The 22,552-nt window shown below is 45.1% G+C and overlaps 1 protein-coding gene across 3 annotated transcripts in view; it reads left to right on the top strand.

Annotated features, from left to right (window-relative positions):
* LOC123756442 (PAS domain-containing protein cky-1-like) overlaps positions 1-22,552 on the top strand; it is a 65,848-nt gene that overhangs the window by 11,875 nt on the left and 31,421 nt on the right. For all 3 annotated transcript variants that reach the window (XR_011229618.1, XR_011229619.1, XM_069331268.1), the window contains exon 3: positions 12,570-12,751. Coding sequence is in view for 1 of the 3 variants with exons in the window: in XM_069331268.1 (XP_069187369.1) it covers positions 12,570-12,751 (182 nt within the window). In the remaining 2 variants the exon portion in view is untranslated. The remainder of the gene's footprint in view (positions 1-12,569; positions 12,752-22,552) is intronic.

Below are 22,552 nucleotides of genomic sequence, written 5' to 3' on the forward strand. Positions count from 1 at the left end.
AATACCCCTCAGAGGTTGATAGGCCTTAATAACCCTCAGAGGTTGATAGGCCTTAATAACCCTCCAGACGTTGATAGGCCTTAATAACCCTCCAGAGGTTGATAGGCCTTAATAACCCTCCAGAGGTTGATAGGCCTTAATAACCCCTCCAGAGGTTGATAGGCCTTAATAACCCCTCCAGAGGTTGATAGGCCTTAAGAACCCCCCAGACGTTGATAGGCCTTAATAACCCCCCAGACGTTGATAGGCCTTAATAACCCTCCAGACGTTGATAGGCCTTAATAACCCTCCAGAGGTTGATAGGCCTTAATAACCCCTCAGAGGTTGATAGGCCTTAATAACCCCTAAGAGGTTGATAGGCCTTAATAACCCCTCAGAGGTTGATAGGCCTTAATAACCCCTCAGATGTTGATAGGCCTTAATAACCCCTCCAGAGGTTGATAGGCCTTAATAACCCTCCAGAGGTTGATAGGCCTTAATAACTCTAAAATGTCAGCGGCTCTGGGAGAAGGAATCATTTTCCTAGTCGTATATTGTAAAAAACTATGTATACTTTAAATAAATATAAATTATTGGTTATGGGTCAGTGGTTAGTAGCAGCAGAGTGGCTGATACACACACACACACACGCACACACACGCACACACACACACACACATAAACACATTGTCCATACCTAGTTAAACACAAGACAAAGTTAGAGAAGATTCAGCGGTATGCCACCAGGCTCGTACCGGAACTGAGAGGAATGAGCTACGAGGAAAGGCTAAAGGAGCTGAACCTCACATCCCTGGAAAACAGAAGAGTAAGGGGAGACATGATAACCACCTACAAAATTCTCAGGGGAATTGACAGGGTGGACAAAGACAAACTCTTCAGCACGGGTGGAACACGAACAAGGGGACACAGGTGGAAACCTAGTACCCAGATGAGCCACAGAGACGTTAGAAAGAATTTTTTCAGTGTCAGAGTAGTTAATAAATGGAATGCACTAGGAAGTGATGTGGTGGAGGCTGACTCCATACACAGTTTCAAATGTAGATATGATAGAGCCCGGTAGACTCAGGAATCTGTACACCAGTTGATTGATAGTTGAGAGTACACACACACACACACACACACACACACACACACACACACACACACACACACACACACACACACACACACACACACACAACAAACAGAGGCCAACAAGAGCATGAGCTGTTTACATCAGCCACATCACCAGTAATTACCCCCCCTCCACCACCCCACAACCCCCCCCACCACCCCACAACCCCCCCCCCCCCCACCAACATCAACCTCCGCTCCCACTCCCAAACGAACGAATTATCTGCCTTAATATCTCCACACACTCTTTATTTCAAGCACTTTTTTTTTGTCTATCAAAGGGTATAGAGATTGTGGGTCGGCAACCCCCCCCCCCCTCCCCATTGGGTATGTTGACCACGGACTCTAAACCCACGGGGTTCGTACCCCGTCAGTCCTGGGACCGTGTTTGTTGACAAGAAGCATCCTCTATCTCCGAGCAGCTTTCCAAGGCGATTAGACTTTTTCTCCTATAAAACAAAGATATTTTAAGTCTTATATAATGCACAATATTAGACAAGAGTGTGTACGTCAATAAATGCTCATGTAGGAGGAGCATGTGCACCAAAATAGTGGTTTATGAAGGGGGAACCATTGGGGAAAAAATTTCCGGGAGATAGAGATGAGTCGACTCTCTCTCTCAGCCCCGTGTGTCCGGGCGAGAATGCTCCACAAAACCCCCTTATCTAGGCCTTTTATCGACCTCTCTTGCCTTGGCTTTATAATTTTCTTTAATAGCTTGATATACTTATGTCAGTACCCTGGGGTCATGCAACACATTCCGTGATCAATAATTTTGCAAGATATTACAAGACGAAGGGATCCGGGACTGGTCAGTTGCCTATTATACTGACCATAATAATTGCAAGCACTAATGCCTATTATTCCAACGCTGCTGGCCTCTTGCTGCCAATTGTGGGCACCGGAGACCTATCCTATAATATCCCTGGATAGGTTGAGCCATATGTAACACACAAAGGATGCTACAGGACTCGTAAAATTATTGTTTTTTTTCGAAAAAAGTGTCGAATCTTGCAATTTGTGCAAGTCCGGCGCGCGGCTCGCTTCCCACGCCATCAGCTGACCCGCCCTCCCCCCCCCATGCCCACGACTGTCTGCGTCCCGACCCGTGCACCCTTGGCTTCCCTTCACTACTATTATCCTGGCTGCCTTTCACCAATATTATTCATCACCCATATTATACATCACCCATATTATACATCACCAATATTATACATCACCCATATTATACATCACCCATATTATACTTCACCCAAATTATACATCACCAATATTATACATCACCAATATTATACATCACCAATATTATACATCACCCATATTATACATCACCAATATTATACATCACCAATATTATACATCACCAATATTATACATCACCCATATTATACATCACCAATATTATACATCACCCATATTATACATCACCAATATTATACATCACCAATATTATACATCACCCATATTATACATCACCAATATTATACATCACCAATATTATACATCACCCATATTATACATCACCAATATTATTCATCACCCATATTATACATCACCAATATTATAAATGATAGTGTGAACACTTCATCATGGGAATGTAAACACTATGGGAGAGATGAACACACATGTGTTCTGCGATTGACGCCGCATACACATAGACACATATAAACACTCAAGACACATGCAGGTCCTCGCAGATGAATTGACAACGCTCAGGGGTCGTGGGACCCGGGTTCGATTCCCGTCTGAAGCAGAAACAAATGGGAACAGTTTATTTCCCCTGATACATTTGTTCATCTTGAAGTAAATAGGTACCTGGGAGTTAGACAGCTGCTACGGGCTGCTTCCTGGGGATGTGTGTGTGTGTACTCACCTAATTGTGCTTGCGGGGGTTGAGCTTTGGCTCTTTGGTCCCGCCTCTCAACCGTCAATCAACAGGTGTACAGATTCCTGAGCCTACTGGGCTCTATCATATCTACATTTGTGTGTGTGTGTGTGTGTGGGTGTGTGTGTGTGTGTGTGTGTGTGTGTGTGGTGTGTGTGTGTGTGTGTGTGTGTGGTGTGTGTGTGTGTGTGTGTGGTGTGTGTGTGTGTGTGTGTGTGTGTGTGGTGTGTGTGTGTGTGTGTGTGTGTGTGTGTGTGTGTGTGTGTGTGTGTGGGTGTGTGTGTGTGTGTGTGTGTGTGTGTGTGTGAGTGTATTTACTATTTGTGTCTGCAGAATCGAGCTATTAGCTCTTGGATCCCGCCTTTCTAATCAATCTATTTTTCCTCTATCATATCTACTACATATATTTCCCTGTAGCATCCCAAGGAGGAAGCAGCCGTAACAGCTGTCTAACTACCAGGTACCTAATTACTACTAGGTGAACAGATGCATCAGGGTGAAAGAAACCCTGCCCATTGGTTTCCGTCAAATGGGAATAAAAAATGGCGTAAAAAAAAACAGAGAACATTAGAACATAAGAATAATGGAATATACATATTGGCCCATACGACGCATATCCTATGTATACTCACAGTGGATGGAAGGATAGCGATGACAGGTAATACATGGATACATAAACAGAAGAACGTCAGAAGATAATAATGGAAATGACGTTACATCCAAGACCAAGAAACTAGCGACTATCTCGCTGTTGTCTTAATGATCCTTCACCCGCCTACGGTTGTGTTCATCGTCAACCAGTTAAGTTGGTCGTGAACCAGTTAAGTTTGTCGTGAACCAGTTAAGTTGGTCGTGAATCAGTTAAGTCCGTCATGATCCAATTAATTTCGTGAACCAGTTCAATTCGCCACGAATCATCTAAATTTGTCATGAATCAATTAAGTACGTCGTGAACCTAGTTTTCTTAGTGAACGATTTATTTTTGATCGTGAATCATTAAAGTTCCTATATTGAACTTGAGTATTGTTTTCTCGCCTCACCATCAGTAATTCTCGTAAAATAATAATTCACCATCAGTCCTCATAAACAAAGTCCAAAGTCCATTCCACGCACCCGCCAAACCCAAGCTGTTTATGAATGAAAAACGGTTTACCCACGACTCACAACTGATGACGTTCGAACACTTCCGGAACAAGTGCTTCACTGACGACTTTTGTTCGAACCACAACGCTGTAAATGCTTCACCCACGTACATATAATCGCCAACAGAATCTAAACACCTAACCTAACCTAACCTAACCTAACCTAAACACCTAACCTAACCTAACCTAACCTAACCTAACCTAAACACCTAACCTATGCCTAAATATGCACAATATGTTAATATATATTACAATAATAATTTATATATGAGAAAATTCATGTTGACCAAACCACACACTAGAAAGTGAAGAGACGACGACATTTCGCTCCGTCCTGGACCATTCTCACAGGTTCACATATTTCAGCCACGTTATTGTGACTCCTCGTCTGCAGAAAATTCATATTTTTACAGGAATGCGACATTGGGGTCAATCGCTGGATGGAATGGACCTGGTTTGAGGACGGGTTGCATAAAGAAGTGTAAGACATCATTCTTAAAATTGTTCACACTTGAATTGATAGCGTTAGAGGAAGTGATCTGATTCAAGTGATCACTTCAGACAGTCGTGGGGCACTTTGCAAGGGCAGTTAAAACTAGTTAGCAAGAACAATAGACTTTTAGTTAGTGACGTGCAGTTATTATAAGGAGCCTTGCTTCTAGGGCACAGGGCACAGAGCCTCGCTTCTAGGGCACAGAGCCTAGCCCCCGTCATCCTGTTTCTGTGGGTGTTATCTGATGCATTATATGGGGCCCGCTAGTGGCACTCTGTCTTCTGACAGCATGATTTAATATACTATGTAAAGCAGTCAATAGTCTTCACAGCAGGTACTGCCAGGCATCTGCTACTTTCTCTTTATCTCCTAGTCATTATCAGAGAGAGAGAGAGAGAGAGAGAGAGAGAGAGAGAGAGAGAGAGAGAGAGAGAGAGAGAGAGAGAGAGAGAGAGAGAGAGAGAGAGGCAGGCAATTAAAGGACTCACATATACATGTGTGTGTGTGTGTGTGTGTGTGTGTGTGTGTGTGTGTGTGTGTGTGTGTGTGTGTGTGTGTGTGTGTGTGTGTGTGTGTGTGTCGGGAACGGTGGAAAACCGCCCCAGGTCAAACCGCTGGGGTCAGAGGGCACGAAGGTCGCACTCAGAGGATTGCTACTGTTTAACCACTCCTCTTTCCCCTTCTCCCCTTCCCACACACCCTTTCTCAATCCTACCCTTCCTCCTTCCCCCCCCCCTACCTCTTCCCTCTCCTCTTCCACATCTTCTCTACTTGTAAAGGTATATTCCCTTTTGGCTTCCTCTGGGCCATTTGACGAGTAAGTCAATAGTTGTGGGGCAGTGGTTGAACAGCCCGGAACCTTGGAAGTACGAATCCCGTGCCCTGTCTACTCAGCCGTCAGGCCCCGTCAGAGAGAGAGAGAGAGAGAGTGAGAAACAGGCTTCATTTATCTTTAAGGAACAGGGAAATGGAGATAACCAGGCAGATGAGGCTAACCAGCGCTCCGTCAAGGCACTATGAGATCGGGATGAGGGGGAGAGGGGTGAGGGGAGAGGGGTGAGGAGAGAGAGAGGTGTGAGGGGGAAAAGGGGGGTGAGGAAGAGGGGGGTCGGGAGGGGCAGGAGACGACATACCACTTCCGCTCTGAACGAAGCATTAACGACAGGTTGTGACTATAGCGAACCGAACACCCGACGCGCACATCACACACATATACGACATCCGGATATTGAAGTCAATAGCAGGATATCCGGACGAGCAATGAACTTTAAGAACTTTATGTGTGTCAGAAATCTTTCCAAAAGTCCCCAGATAACAGAGTTCTCCATTTTTCCCCCTAAATGTTTCCCTGTGGTGGGGAAAATGCTCCAGGAGAGTTTCTTAATTTGCCACTCCGTACAAAATCCAGCCTTCTAACGTAACCAGAATCCTATACGAACCTAAGCATCACATTTAATCTATGGAGTCCGATGCATAGAAAATGTAGGTATTTGTGAACCGCTATTTTTGAGAAGATTGACTGGTTCACGACCGCTAATGTTTGTGTTTGGCCACACCTGCAGGTCACACATATGCCAGATACACATATTGGCCACACATGCAGGTCACACATATGCCAGACACACATGTAGGTCACACCTGTAGGTCACACATATCCCAGACACACATGTAGGCCACACATGTAGATCACACATATGCCAGACACACATATAGGCCACACATGTAGCCACACAGTATTTTCTCATCTCTCTCTTCTGCCTTTCCGTACCTTTAGTGACGTTCCTTCCCTCCCCGTGGCCTGGGGCTTTCCCGGTGGGGTTTCCAGCCTCGGGGACAGGACGCCTGTTTATTTAGGTTTTCCTTAAGCTAATGACTGATCTTTCCCCACGAAGCAACTCACAACAGGCGCTGAAGTCCCGGTCGACGGGACGACTTACAACTAGGTGAATAGGCGTATGAGGTGCAAGGGCACGCGCGCGCACGAAACGTCTCGCTGCGGTGGCATGCTCTGGATTCGAACTGTGGGACCAACACTGATATGCCTGGGCCGGCTGCTCTAACTAGAGTCTTACAGATATAGAGCTTAGAGCCTTGTATATGGTCCTCGGACTGCCTCTTATGGAAGTCCAAAGTGTTTGGCGGGAAAAGTCCAAAAGGTCCTGCCGTTGGTGGACTTTATGGAGAGGAAAGCGAAGTCGTGTAGAGGTGGGACACGCATCTGAGGGTACACGTACCTTCCTCTGGTCCTCCAGCATCCCTGTGTGGGATGCCTCGTCTCTTTTGAGTTTCTTCGATTCATCTTTAGTGTGTGTGTGTGTGTGTGTGTGTGTGTGTGTGTGTATACTCACCTAGTTGTGCTTGCGGGGGGTTGAGCTCTGGCTCTTTGTTCCCGCCTCTCAACTGTCAGTCAACTGGTGTACAGGTTCCTGAGCCTACTGGGCTCTATCATATCTACGTTTGAAACTGTGTATGGAGTCAGCCTCCACCACATCACTGCCTAATGCATTGCATTTATTGACTAATCTGACACTGAAAAAGTTCTTTATAATGTCTCTTTGGCTCATGTGTGTGTGTGTGTGTGTGTGTGTGTGTGTGTGTGTGTGTGTGAGAGAGAGAGAGAGAGAGAGAGAGAGAGAGAGAGAGAGAGAGAGAGAGAGAGAGAGAGAGAGACAGTCAGTCAGACAGACAGACAGAGAGGAGAGGAGGGATGAGGAGAGGAGAGCGGAGGAGAGGTTAAATCACATGTAAACATTGCCGACCGTCGACTTGGTCAAGTGACTGGCAAGGATCCTTGACAACAAGGGATAGTTTGCCAGCTTTTGTGGCTCGTTTGTATTGAGTGAGTTTGGTTGTTTTCCCTGGGGGCTGAGGAGTGTGTGGAGGAGCCCCGCTGAGAGTGGGGCTGGGCCCTGATTTGGGCGTGTGAGTGGGCCAGGTCTGGGACCCCAAGTGGGTGCCGACACTCTCCACCGGGGGGGCCCTCCTACAACCTTCCAAGGGGCCCTCCCACAACCCTCTCCCCCTCTATCATCGAATTTTTAGTCAACCTTTTTTTTCTAATACGGACCTTGCGATGTTTTGATGTCTGGAGAGGGGGACAGATATTAAGGTGTGTGCAACTCTCTTCCTGCTTCGTTGATTTGTAGTGTTTTCGTGGGCTAAACTAATTCGCTAAAGGAAATCTTTAGTTGGGACGACATTCGTGTTAAATGTGGGTTTTAATTTGGACATTTTTCGGGAACTGGTTCTCACAAAAAACTGTTAAGTGTGTGGCATATAAGGACAAAACTTGTCTTACTGGTCAGCCTCTCTCTCTCTCTCTCTCTCCTTCTCTCTCTCTCTCTCTCTCTCTCTCTCCTTCTCTCTCTCTCTTTTGTTCTTACAAAGTTGAGTACAGGAGTAGATGACGTCTGACTAGAGTTTCTCCGAGTCCTAGCTACTTTATTGCTTTAAGTAAAATTAAGTAAGTTACTTTATTACAACTTTAAGCCTTACTTTATTACTTTTCCCTAGAACACGGGTTAGATATCGGTCTCCAACCAGGTGCTCGTGTCACCCACTCACAGTCCATTTTTGTACTGGTCTCATACAGTTTCTCGAATTGTAGATGAGGATATTATTTCAGTGAGTTGGACGTCTTTCCTATCCCACAGGGACCACAATTCAACAAAGCATTTAAGTAACCCCCTTACGAAACCAGTCCATCTTTTAACAACCATTGGCTGCACGTTGACATTTATTGAACACTTTAGAAGCCTAGAAACTTCCAAACCCAAAGTTGCGAAACTTTACAATCCAAGGTAATTAATGTTGCCAACAACCTTGTATAACCTTATGATTGTATAATTGTATAATGATTGAGGAAAGATGCACAGGTTTCGTAAGCGGTTCCTTAAATGTTGACTTGTTTGTAGAGAGTCATTTTGAAAGTAAAATAAATTATGTTTTTAACCTTCTTGATAAAGTCTAAGATCAGAATAACACTGAAGATTTAGACCAGTTGGGGATACCCTGAGAGGTGGCGTCCCGAGTCCCTGGGTCAGGGTTCAAGTCTCGAGCAAGGTCGTGGAAGCAATGAGAACTCTGTTGTTAATGTTTCTATATATGTAGTGGAAACTGGGACGGAAGAGGAGGGCGTAATGGGAGAGAGAGAGAGAGAGAGACGAGGATGGTGAGAGTCGAAGGGAGAGGAGGAAGAGGGAACGTAGGAGAGAGAGAGAGAAAGGGAGAGAGAGAGAAAGGGAGAGAGAGAGAAAGGGAGAGAGAGAGAGAGAGAGAAAGGGAGAGAGAGAGAAAGGGAGAGAGAGAGAAAGGGAGAGAGAGAGAAAGGGAGAGAGAGAGAAAGGGAGAGAGAGAGAAAGGGAGAGAGAGAGAAAGGGAGAGAGAGAGAAAGGGAGAGAGAGAGAAAGGGAGAGAGAGAGAAAGGGAGAGAGAGAGAGAGAGAGAGAGAGAGAAAGGGAGAGAGAGAGAGAGAGAGAGAGAGAGAGAGAGAGAGAGAAAGGGAGAGAGAGAGAAAGGGAGAGAGAGAGAAAGGGAGAGAGAGAGAGAGAGAGAGAGAGAGAGAGAGAGAGAGAGAGAAAGGGAGAGAGAGAGAAAGGGAGAGAGAGAGAAAGGGAGAGAGAGAGAAAGGGAGAGAGAGAGAAAGGGAGAGAGAGAGAAAGGGAGAGAGAGAGAAAGGGAGAGAGAGAGAAAGGGAGAGAGAGAGAGAGAGTTTCTGTTCAACCACAGACAGCTAGGCCACAGATTTATACAATAATAACCATTGTCTTTCACGTCTGTGTTACAGAGGTCAGGGCTCTGTGCTCCTACATATAGTGCAGTGGGCTGTGGAGCACTCGGGCACAGAGTGTGATTGGGGTGGTGGGAGAGACGACCCAGGGAGGGAAGGGGAAGAATAGGGAAGGGGGGAAGGGGGGAAGAGAGGAAGGGGGAAGGGGGGAGGAGGTTACACAATGGGATCTGCTGACGAGTGATGACAGACAGTTTAAGCTTTTTGTGTCACTTCTATTCTCTCATCTTGCCTGTTTATTCTGTCTACCTGTCTGTTGATCCGTCGTCTACCTGTCTGTTGATCCCTTGTCTCCCCGTTTATTAATCCATTGTGTATCTGTCAATTCTTATTATCTCCCGGTCTGTTAATCCTCGGTCTCACTGTCTGATATTGCGTCCTGTACCTGTCTGTCAACCGACCGTCTCTCTCTGACGGTCCTCGTACATACAGGCTCCCAATCACTGTTGAGTGCACGCAAGGAAAGCGTTCGAGGAACGGTGCCCCGTGACCCCTTCCCTATTCAGGGTTCGAACGCGGGTCTTTGTCTTTTCAAGTCTTCACAAACCAGTTAAGTCATTTCCCAGACAGGAATAAATATATCCTGTGAAAGGCCAATTATTGGCATCCGACTGGTGTCAAACGTCATGGTAACTGGTGTCAAACGTCATTCCATCTGGTGTCAATCGTCATTCCATCTGGTGTCAAACGTCATTCCATCTGGTGTCAAACGTCATTCCATCTGGCGTCAAACGTCATTCCCTCTAGTGTCAAACGTCATTCCAACTGGAGTCAAACATCATTCCAACTGGTGTCAAACGTCATTCCATCTGGTGTCAAACGTCATTCCAACTCTACCATGCACAAGCCACTTGACTGGTCTACAAGCAGGCACCAAACTGCTCCAACAACCCCCAATTGGCTAGTTACACTATTACTCCGTCTCCGTCAGGCCCAAACAACCAACCAGTCACACACCCCTAAACACCCGCTTCCATGTTACTAACACCTCGTGAGTCTTCCAAGAACTCGAACCTCACAACACATACCGAAATAACATACAGAATATTTCAGTAATGCCTCACATACACACGAGGAATATGTTGTTCAAACTTGCATGGAACAAACTTACAATTCTGATGAATAGAAGATAATAATAATATTATTAATAATAATAATATTATTATTAAGTAATATTCAAAGATTGCCTTAGACCTTTAGAGATGAGAAGAGTCAAGTGAGAGGGGTCACTAGGAGTGAGAGATAGGAGAGGGCTTATGAGGGCTTGATGAGGGCCTTACCACCAGCCCTCATAAGACGTGTGGGACCCCTCATGAAGCAAGACCTCCTCTCATCATCCACGGAGCCATAAGCAATACAAGGGAAATATGAGGTGATACTCCAGCCGCAGCTGGAGAATTAACCACATTAATGATGCAGGTATCAGAACTCGCTATCACTCAAGCGACTCGCTATCACTCAAGCGACTCGCTGCAGTTACTGTGGCCGCCAAAGCCGCCTTGTAAAGCCGTGCTGGTGATATCTCCAGCAGAGATATCTCTACTCTTCCTACCCCAGCAGAGATATCTCTAACCTACCTCCCCCCTCAAGCAGAGATATCAGCCCAATTATCAACGTAATGTAGAACACATTCCGCCAGAAACAAGGTGGTCTAGTCTGTTATTGCAACATACTGGAACACCTTTCTCAACGTGAGCTGCTTTGCAACGTTATTATAAAAATTGTTACACATAAGAAGAGAAATAACTGGTTAAGCCATCTGTTGGTTCTGGGGAAAGGTTCCCTCACACATATTGGACACCACACACACATATATTGGACACCACACACACACATATTGGACACCACACACACACATATTGGACACCACACACACACATATTGGACACCACACACACACATATTGGACACCACAAACACACATATTGGACACCACAAAGGACACCCGAAGAGTCTTAAATATACAAAACCCAGTTCCCTTCACCAATATATTTACACTTTCACCGTTAAAAAATATATATTAGATTAAACAGATTATAACTACAAGTATATACATTACTGTCACTCACGCAGGACACTATGGCGTTGACAGTGTACACCAACTCCAGTGTTTCCACCGTCCACGTGTTGACCAGACCACACACTAGAAGGTGAAGGGACGACGACGTTTCGGTCCGTCCTGGACCATTCTCAAGTCGATACTTGTCCACGTGTACTGATAAACACTGGCGAGTTCACCTTCTACGTGGGCCAGTCCATCGACTCAGTATCACGAGGTGCCTACACCCCACTTTCGCTCTCCTGCTCCTCACTGGTAGAGGTCTTCAGCGATCACGCTGACAAGGGGGTCAGAATCAACCATATACAGGGGGTAGTTAACCCCTGGTAGAAGTCTCTATAGCAACCTGCTAGCAGCACTTCACGATAGGCACCTCACAAGCCAATGAGGTGCGTTGGCTCTCCGTTACTCAAGTCCGTTACTCTCCCAAGCCAATCCCGGGTACTTCGATCTCTACCAACGCTGCATATTTTAGCAGCTAACACACTGCCCAGATCGACGGCGGGTTACTTAGTCTTCTTCCAGGACCAAGCTGAGAGTACGTGGACTGCCCAAGGTAAACTGCCTTCCTCAGTACAACTGCCGCCACACGTCACTTCTATGGACATAAAACGTCATCAGTTAGATGGACGGTACACTGGGGAAACCATGACGTAATACTCACTCACCTGGGAGTTGACATTATGCACAACAGATGGCGCTGATCATGACACGCCATCATCCACCAGAGGCCACGGTAACCTCTCTTGCTGACTAGGACAGGAAACCAGAGCCATTTGTTGCTGTCACGCCACCACCAATAGATGGCGTTGTCCACGTAGCGTCCAATATCCAGGGAACTGAGGTACCGACCCACAGATTGCGCCGAAATCGCCAAGCCATACTCCAATGGTGGTGATACCGTAACAGTACCGTTTGGTTGGTCAGTAAGCTATTGTGGTGACCCTGCAGAGGTGGACAGGCCTGAACACCGTAGTTTCCTTCGTCAATACGCGTCCCGTTCGTGATCACAAGTGCGGTGTGGCCCGGACGGGGTGGCCACAGGCAGGCAAGATGTATTCAGTTCTTGTTCGCTTTGTTTCTTGCAGTTTCGAGGGGACTAAGTCGACCAAGGGAGCGTCCAAGATGCGTCGGGATCTGCTCAACGCTGAGATCTGTCAGTTGAGGGATCTGTTGCCGCTGCCGCCCTCCACACGCCAGAGACTCTCCCAGCTCCAGCTGATGGCCCTCGTCTGTGTCTACGTCAGGAAGAGTAACTACTTCCAGCAGGGTGAGTCTCTCTCTCCTCTTCTGTCTCTCTCTCTCGTCTACTGCTACTTCAGTGTGGTGCTTCCTGGGGGGATGGAGACCACGGGACTTGGACTGTATGGATTCCTGTCTAAACTCTCCACTTACGTAGAGTTTAGTAAGACAGTTTGTCTTCCTTCCGGCAACCAACTGACACGATGAATCGTTTATAATAGCATAAAGACACATTTTCATTTTGATCTCATATACAACTTATATATTATAGGGTTTATGCATCGTTTGGTCTGGGTAAGGCTAATTAAGTTTTATTTATTTGATTTGAAGATAAATTCTCAGGCAATGTTCATCCAAGCTAAGATCTTCCCTGACAGTGCTTTTGTATAATTTGTTATGTTTATATCCCAAACTGGTTGTTTTGTCATATATAAATTATATTATTAATTATTATATTTGTGTGTATAGTATAATCTAGGGATGGTTAGGTTAGGTGTGTTGGAGCTGTTGACATGATTGATTGATGAAGATTAAGCCACCCAAAAGGTGGCACGGGCATGAGTAGCTCGTAAGAGGTGGCCCTTTTGAGCCATTACCAGTATCAATAGATGATACTGGAGATCTGTGGAGGTGCGACTGCACCCTGCGTGACGGGAGATGTCTCCCAGACCAAACGGTGACCAGATGGATGATTGATTGATAAAGATTAAGCCACCCAAAAGGTGGCACGGGCATGAATAGCCCGTAAGTGGTGGCCCTTTTGAGCCATTACCAGTATCAATAGATGATACTGGAGATCTGTGGAGGTGTGACTGCACCCTGCGTGACGGGAGATGTCTCCCGTGGTCCAGATGGAGCTGTTGACAGCTATTTGTACTGGCTGTAAGCGTGTGAACCCCGAGGAGAGGTGGAAATCGAGCATTTTAACAGGTTTTGAACACAATCAGTTGTGAATCATGTCCTTTGTAAACACAACTCGTCTTTTAACCATGTCGTAGCTCAGTCGATTAAGGCAGCGTCCGGGATCCTCTCGGACGTAGGTTCGAACCCTCGTCACGGCCCCATGTGGATTTGTTCACAACCCGTTCTCATGACAGCCCTTCATCATCACAGAACTTTCTCATCACAGACCGTCCTCAGTGTCACTCATCCTCATCACAGACCGTCCTCAGTGTCACTCATCCTCATCACAGACCGTCCTCAGTGTCACTCATCCTCATCACAGACCGTCCTCAGTGTCACTCATCCTCATCACAGACCGTCCTCAGTGTCACTCATCCTCATCACAGACCGTCCTCAGTGTCACTCATCCTCATCACAGACCGTCCTCAGTGTCACTCATCCTCATCACAGACCGTCCTCAGTGTCACTCATCCTCATCACAGACCGTCCTCAGTGTCACTCATCCTCATCACAGACCGTCCTCAGTGTCACTCATCCTCATCATAGACCGTCCTCAGTGTCACTCATCCTCATCATAGACCGTCCTCAGTGTCACTCATCCTCATCATAGACCGTCCTCAGTGTCACTCATCCTCATCATAGACCGTCCTCAGTGTCACTCATCCTCATCATAGACCGTCCTCAGTGTCACTCACCCTCATCATAGACCGTCCTCAGTGTCACTCATCCTCATCATAGACCGTCCTCAGTGTCACTCATCCTCATCATAGACCGTCCTCAGTGTCACTCATCCTCATCATAGACCGTCCTCAGTGTCACTCATCCTCATCATAGATCGTCTTCATCAAAAAATATAAAATGTTCTGTCCATACGGCCGCCACACGGCCAAGTTTGTGAATGCTTTATACAACACTAAATATATATATATATATATATATATATATATATATATATATATATATATATATATATATATATATATATATATATATATATATATATAATATTATATATATATATATATTTATTCCAATATTTCAGTTGCATATTGTCCTGGGGACCATTCAGGCTTGTTCGCATATATATATATATATATATATATATATATATATATATATATATATATATATATATATATATATATATATATATATGAGAATTTTGTTATTTCAAATTAACTTTGTGTTAAAATTGGTGAATGCGTTTTTGAGGTCAGTCGCTGGATGGAATGGCCAAAACCTGAGGATAGGAAGTCAAGTTCTCACTTACGAAAGCTCAAGCACTTGGACGACGGTAGAGCGACGGTCTCGCTTCATGCAGGTCAGCGTTCAATCCCCCGACGGTCCAAGTGGTTGGCCACCATTCCTTCCTTTCCCCCGTCTCGTCCCAAATTCTTATCCTGACCCCTTCCCAGTGCTATATAGTCGTAATGGCTTAGCGCTTTCCAATTATAATTCCCTCCCTCATGTAACTTTCAACGTGATACGGGTTGAAAGGGAGGAAATTATCAGGAGAAAGGGCCAAGGGAATTATATAGGAGACTGATTATATCAGTCCCCTATATAATCATTACGGCTATATAGCACTTGGGAGGGGTCAGAATAAGGATTTGGGATGGGACGGGAGGATGGAATGGCTTCCAACCCCTTGGACGGTCGGGGATTGAACGCCCAAGCGTCCAAGTGAATTGAACATCCATCCCAAGTGATAAGGTTTGAAGTCGACAGTCCATTGTTTTGATGCTGTGCTGGAAGATGCTTACTGGAGCTCTGACGTACCGAGGCGACCATCTTGGCGATACCTTGAGACCTCGTAACTCACCACCTGACTGATCGTAACTCCCGGCCCCCGCCTCCGTATAGAGACATTAGTCCCTGACCACCATATTATTAGTGGAGGCAACCACGGGGGCGCCAAAGTATTGGGACACCGTCAACCACAGTCTTGGGTCACCGTCAACCACAGTCTTGGGTCACCGTCAACCACAGTCTTGGGTCACCGTCGCAAGACTGTGGTTGAGTCTCCTGTGTAAAAGCCACATTCGTCACTGTTGCTGACATTCATTATTATCTCTCTCTATTCATCATTATCGCAGGAACAGTGTATCTGATAATGGAAGACATTTTTCTATTAATCAGCTTTGCTAAGATCCAGAAGTTCCATTCATGTGGTTAATAGGGGGGTCCCAAGACCCCAGGAGTCTTAGTAGGGGGGTCCCAAGACCCCAGGAGTCTTAGTAGGGGGGTCCCAAGACCCCAGGAGTCTTAGTAGGGGGGTCCCAAGACCCCAGGAGCCTCGTTAGAACATAAACAATAGCAAAAAACAGCTGTATCATCCACGATAATTAAAACAATAACATCATATATATATAACATGAACAATAACAATACCAACAATTACAACAAACAAACCAACAGCCAAATACTAAAAAACAAATGACCAAACAAACCTTCCACAACCACATCAACCAAAAAAAAAAAAAAAATTCAGAATGTCTTTTTTTTTTGTCAAACATTTTTTTTTTGTTGCCTTCAACAAATAAAGTTTGAGGAATGTACAAACACAGAACATAAACACACTCTCGGCTACTCAAGGATGGTGTGGGGGGGCGGGGGGGGGGGGAGAGGGGGGGAGAGGGAGAAAAAGATTATAAGTGGGGAAGGTAATTCGAGTCTTACGAACACGTGGCTTAGAGTCGGAAGTTTGCGTTGAATTCCCGCCCGGCCGATTACTTCATAATTACTAATGTTGGCTTGAAGGTAATTTGGCTGAAGCTGGTCAGTTTGATCGATATGACGGGGGGGGGGGGGGGGGAGGGGGAGGGAGGGAGGGAGAGAGAGAGAGACAGAGAGACAGACAAAGAGAGAGAGAGAGAGAGAGAGAGAGAGAGAGAGAGAGAGAGAGAGAGAGAGAGAGAGAGAGAGAGAGAGAGAGAGAGAGAGAGAGAGAGAGAGAGAGAGAGAGAGACACAGAGAGAGAGAGAGAGAGAGAGAGAGAGAGAGAGAGAGAGAGAGAGAGAGAGAGAGAGAGAGAGAGAGAGAGAGACACAGAGAGAGAGACAGAGAGAGTTTGTTCTTTATCTCTTGTGTACAATAATGTGCTCACATATATGTGCTTGCAGGACGAGCTTCAGCTCCACAGCCCCATCTTTCAGTAGCCTGTGATAATGGGTACCGGGCCCTCTTCATTCTTATCCAACCCATCCTCCTGTTAAGATAATATTTTTATCGTAACTACATATCCACCATCGTACATATACTGACGTATTGAACAACTAGATAGTACATTTGGTACTATTCACTTTATAGTCCGCAAAATATAATGCTAAAACGACTTAAAACATTCTTAGTCCTAGTATAGCACATATATGTACTACATTAGGCCTTAGAGAAAGCATATATAAGGCCTAGGATAATTACATTAGGTTTTATTAGCGACATAAATAAAAAAAAAATCTGGTTTCACCAATTCAAAAGTACCAATTTCTACTTTCTAATTGTCCATTACGTCAATATATGCAAGATGGTGAACATAGTTACTATAAGTACTGTCTTAACAAGAGGATGAGCTGTTCTTATATCATACCTGTTCTTGAAATTAAGAATGGAGTTTCACCTCAAATCACCTCCCTCCTTTAAACTTATTCCATAGACTCACGATACTCTCAAGAAGTCCTTCCTTATGTTCTTATATCTGTAAGAATCTGTTAATGTTCTATAAGAATCTGTTAATGTTCTATAAGAATCTGTTAATGTTCTTTAGGAATCTGTTAATGTCTTTAGAAATCTGTTAATGTCTTTAAGAATCTGTTAATGATTTTAGGAATCTGTTAATGTCTTTAAGAATCTGTTTATGTTCTTTAAGAATGCCCCTGTTACCTAGCAATAAAATAGGTACTTGGGAGTTAGTCAGCTGTCACGGGCTGCTTCCTGGGGGTGGAGGCCTGGTCGAGGACCGGACCGCGGGGACACTAAAAAAAAAAAGCCCCGAAATCATCTCAAGATAACCTCAAGATAGATTTGTCAATACTTTTAAGAATTTTCTCTTCTCTTTTCAACCTACCAGATCTTTTTGTCTTTTGTTGGAGATATAACCTTCCAATTATCTCATATTATCCTTCCAGCTTCCTCATACCCGTTCCAAGTCTCATCACCTTGCATTTGCTTATGTTAGAGTCGCGCGGCCATTTCTAAGCCCCATATTTCAAATATGCCGCAATGATCCATCAGTCCCACTCCGTGTGTCAGTGGGCTGCGGTGGTCTTATCTGGTATTACAAGGCTTATTGCTTACATGTTGAGGGTTAAGTAGTGAGAGTTCAATGTGTAACCCATTGGGCACATTCTCCCACAGTTCCTTGTGTACCCACACTGGGTACATCATCCTGGTTGATACCTGGTTGATGGGGTTCTGGGAGTTCTTCTACTCCCCAAGCCCGGCCCGAGGCCAGGCTCGACTTGTGAGAGTTTGGTCCACCAGGCTGTTGCTTGGAGCGGCCCGCAGGCCCACATACCCACCACAGCCCGGTTGGTCCGGCACTCCTTGGAGGAATAAATCTAGTTTCCTCTTGAAAATGTTGTTCCGTTGTTGTTGAAAAATGTTCCACGGTTGTTCCGGCAATATTTCTTATGCTTGCTGGGAGAACGTTGAACAACCGCGGACCTCTGATGTTTATACAGTGTTCTCTGATTGTGCCTATGGCACCTCTGCTCTTCACTGGTTCTAATCTACATTTTCTTCCATGTCGTTCACTCCAGTACGTTGTTATTTTACTGTGTAGATTTGGTACTTGGCCCTCCAGTATCTTCCAGGTGTATATTATTTGATATCTCTCTCGTCTTCTTTCTAGTGAGTACATTTGGAGGGCTTTGAGACGATCCCAATAATTTAGGTGCTTTATTGCGTCTATGCGTGCCGTATATGTTCTCTGTATTCCCTCTATTTCAGCAATCTCTCCTGCTCTGAAGGGGGAAGTGAGTACTGAGCAGTACTCGAGACGGGACAACACAAGTGCCTTGAAGAGTACAACCATTGTGATGGGATCCCTGGATTTGAAAGTTCTCGTAATCCATCCTATCATTTTTCTGGCTGTCGCAATATTTGCTTGGTTATGCTCCTTAAACGTTAGGTCGTCATCCTAAAGTACCCTATTGGGTATAATCTTTCACAGCAAGAACCCACATCTGGTCTAGAGATTTCGGAGCCAATGAGATTGCTTCTCGCTTCCCATTGGCTTATGAAGGCCTTCCCTAAGCCAATGACCGACCTGACCTAGGATTCAAACCCCCACAACAGTTGGGGTGGTTTCTGTGGTTCCGGTGTTCTCATTCTGTCGCAGTTTACCTGGAACGGTTCATTTATGTTCTCCTATTAGTATTTTATATGTCGTTATCATATCTCTAATCTTTCCTCCGGTGATTGCACGCTTTGCTCTTTCAACATGTTCTCGGAACTTTGGCGTGTTCGTGTTCGAGTCGGTCTCGTTGTGAAGTTATTGGCGTTATCAGTATTTGTGTGTGTGTGTGTGTGTGTGTGTGTGTGTGTGTGTGTGTGTGTGTGTGTGTGTGTGTGTGTGTGTGTGTGTGTGTGTACTTAATTATTCTTGCGGGGGTTGACCTTCGGCTCTTTGGTCCCGCCTCTCAACTGTCAATCAACACACCCACAGTGTGTGTGTGTGTGTGTGTGTGTGTGTGTGTGTGTGTGTGTGTGTGTGTGTGTGTGTGTGTGTGTGTGTGTGTGTGTGTGTGTGCGTGTGTGTGTGTGTGTGTGTGTGTATGTGTGTGTGTGTGTGTGTGTGTGTGTTAGCCTACAAACTATACAAGTAAGTTTTACTTCTAAGAACTAACAACTTGTCACCGTGCTCCTACAAGTCTACAACCCCCCTACACACATACCAGTGTTTTCCTAGTAACGCATCCAAGTCCAAACTTATGCACCCGGGAATCAAGTGCATTGCACTCAGTAACTTGGGAGTGATAGTGTCTTGCTTAATATCTCCCCCCTTGTGAAGCTCTCTCTCCTTCATGTTCCTATTTTATGTGCTTCTAGCACATAAAATAAGTACCATCACCCCTCCCCCCCACCAACCACCATCATCCCCCCCCCACCAACCACCATCTCTCCCCCTCCCTTACCCCCATAACACCAGCCCCAACTAACCTCCCAGACCCCTCCCACACCTGTGACAAGGTGCACAACTCATTAACATTCCTGGAGGCTGTCTCGACAGGGTCAAGGGTGAGAAAGATGGTCATGGCCACCCTGAGGGGGTTCTGGGGCTGGGGTGGGGTGGGGGGGGGTGAAGGGGCGGGGCAAGGCGAGGTGGATAGGGCGGGGCAGTGTGGGGATGGATAGTGGGGGGGGGGGAATAGAGGTTGGTCGAAGTCGTGTAGTCGAGTGTCGGTGTTTTCCAGCGGGGGTCAAACGTCGATTTCTTCCCCCCCCCCTTCCCACCCTCTCCTTCTTGGACAGGGCGGGGGATCAGGCAGGAGCTGGGCGGGGCGGGGCGGGGACGGGGCGGGGACGGGGCGGGGACGGGCGGGGCGGGACGGGGTGGAAGGATACACGAAGTTCGGACAGGGAAGAACTGAAGCGTCCACGACAAGGACCCGGGTGGCGCTGGGCTGGCGATGGGTTGACAGGAGCGGGAAGAGATTGCTACTGATTGACAGGAACGGTTGACAGAAGCAGGGAGGGATTGTGGCGTATTGACAGGACCAGAGATTAAAGGGGAGGGTTAGGAAACTATAAGAGGACAAAAAAGAGTTACAATGAGGATTGAGAAGGGGGACTGTCAGAATCAAAGACTGTATATAATTTTTATTCTTATTAAACCGTACAGAGGGAAAATAAGGCAACCCCTACAGCGAACTTTGTTCACATGACACCTTAATACTTTTCAAAGAGCGGAGTACGAGAAAATGAGAGAACTTCTAAAGAGGATGCAAATTACACGTTAAATTAGACGGAATATATGACGGAATCTCTCTCTCCCAGAACTCACAGAGGCTACAGAAAATGCTCCTCTTGTTTAGAGGGTTCACAGAGAGGGGGAACTCTACAGAAACAAAAAACACGACCCAGCGCACAACCACTAGAAATATTGGTTAAAGAATTATATAAACACGAAACAAATATATCGGAAGCAGGCGAAAAGCAGAGAAGCAATTTGGGAATGACGAGGAAGCCAATATAAGTGGAAGCCAATATAAGTGGAAGCCAATGTAAGTGGAAACCAATGTAAGTGGAAGCCAATATAAGTGGAAGCCCATATAAATGGAAGCCAATATAAGTGGAAGCCAATGTAAGTGGAAGCCAATGTAAGTGGAAGCCAATATAAGTGGAAGCCCATATAAGTGGAAGCCAATATAAGTGGAAGCCAATGTAAGTGGAAACCAATGTAAGTGGAAGCCAATATAAGTGGAAGCCCATATAAATGGAAGCCAATATAAGTGGAAGCCAATGTAAGTGGAAGCCAATGTAAGTGGAAGCCAATATAAGTGGAAGCCAATGTAAGTGGAAGCCAATATAAGTGGAAGCCCATATAAGTGGAAGCCAATATAAGTGGAAGCCCATATAAGTGGAAGCCAATATAAGTGGAAGCCAATATAAGTGGAAGCCAATGTAAGTGGAAGCCAATGTAAGTGGAAGCCAATATAAGTGGAAGCCAATGTAAGTGGAAGCCAATGTAAGTGGAAGCCAATATAAGTGGAAGCCCATATAAGTGGAAGCCAATATAAGTGGAAGCCAATATAAGTGGAAGCCCATATAAATGTATGTGAGGAGCTATATACAAATTTCAAGAAAAATCCAAAACTGCATTTCAATTGATGCCAGATATTGTGGGGTGGACTCTTGAACTAAGATGAGGAAACGTTGTAGTTGAAGAATAATAAGAAGAGAAGTTCCTTGAAGAATTAGTTTCAAGAATAGTAGAGCCAGACATTGTTCTACGGTAGATATTGAAGGAAGTTAAGGAGACTCTGTGAAAAATACTAATGACGACTTAGATCACACACAATAGGAAAGAAAGGATAAGCTGTAATTTTTTTTGACTGCCAGAAAGTCTTTGACATCGTTCTCCTCAGGAAAATAATATTCACATTGCAACAGCTGTCCGTGGAAACTGGAAGTGCACGAAACTAACAGAATAATTAACACACAGAACACAGTCACAGATCTCGGACCAATACGTTCCTTATTTAAGTAACTGACCCGAAAGTGGAATGTTTTTCTGAACATGACGATGTTTCCAGAAACGTGCAGGAGAACAGAAACTAAAGATGACAGCAAAAGTGTTACAGTAACATTTGAACAACATTTAAGATGGGTCCGAAGAGTGGCTGCTGGAAATAAATCCTAGAAAAAATGCAACGTAATGAGAGTGAGAGTCGGAATTAAAACGTCCCGGGACAGAAAGTGACAATTCCATCTGTGTTATCATTTGCATAACACTGGCAACCATCCTAAGTGTGTGTGAACCTCGAACCACTATACCATTATCTTTAGTATCTGATCAAGCATCTTATGTGACATAACAAGATGCAACGAATGTTAGAAACTGTGATTCTCCACCAGCTCCTCGGATGCCAGGGTGGAACCCTCTTTGAATCGCCACTTTGATACGATAGGTGGCAGCTCTTTAACTAATTATTACCTCGACGAGGTTGGAACCCAACTCTTCGAAAGGTAATATGGCGCTTGTGTCCCAGAGAACCCAAACTCCTGGATGATACTGGAAAGTTATACTGAATGTATATATATATGAATATATATCCCCAGGACATGTAAACTTAGCTGACTGCATCTCTATTGGTGGTGGCGCCATCCATACAGTTAATAATTTATATAATAAAGGGTAATAATAAAATCAATACCATATTATATATATATATATATATATATATATATATATATATATATATAT

Source organism: Procambarus clarkii, chromosome 25, assembly GCF_040958095.1.
Source record: "Procambarus clarkii isolate CNS0578487 chromosome 25, FALCON_Pclarkii_2.0, whole genome shotgun sequence".
In the NCBI taxonomy this organism is placed as follows: domain Eukaryota; kingdom Metazoa; phylum Arthropoda; class Malacostraca; order Decapoda; family Cambaridae; genus Procambarus; species Procambarus clarkii.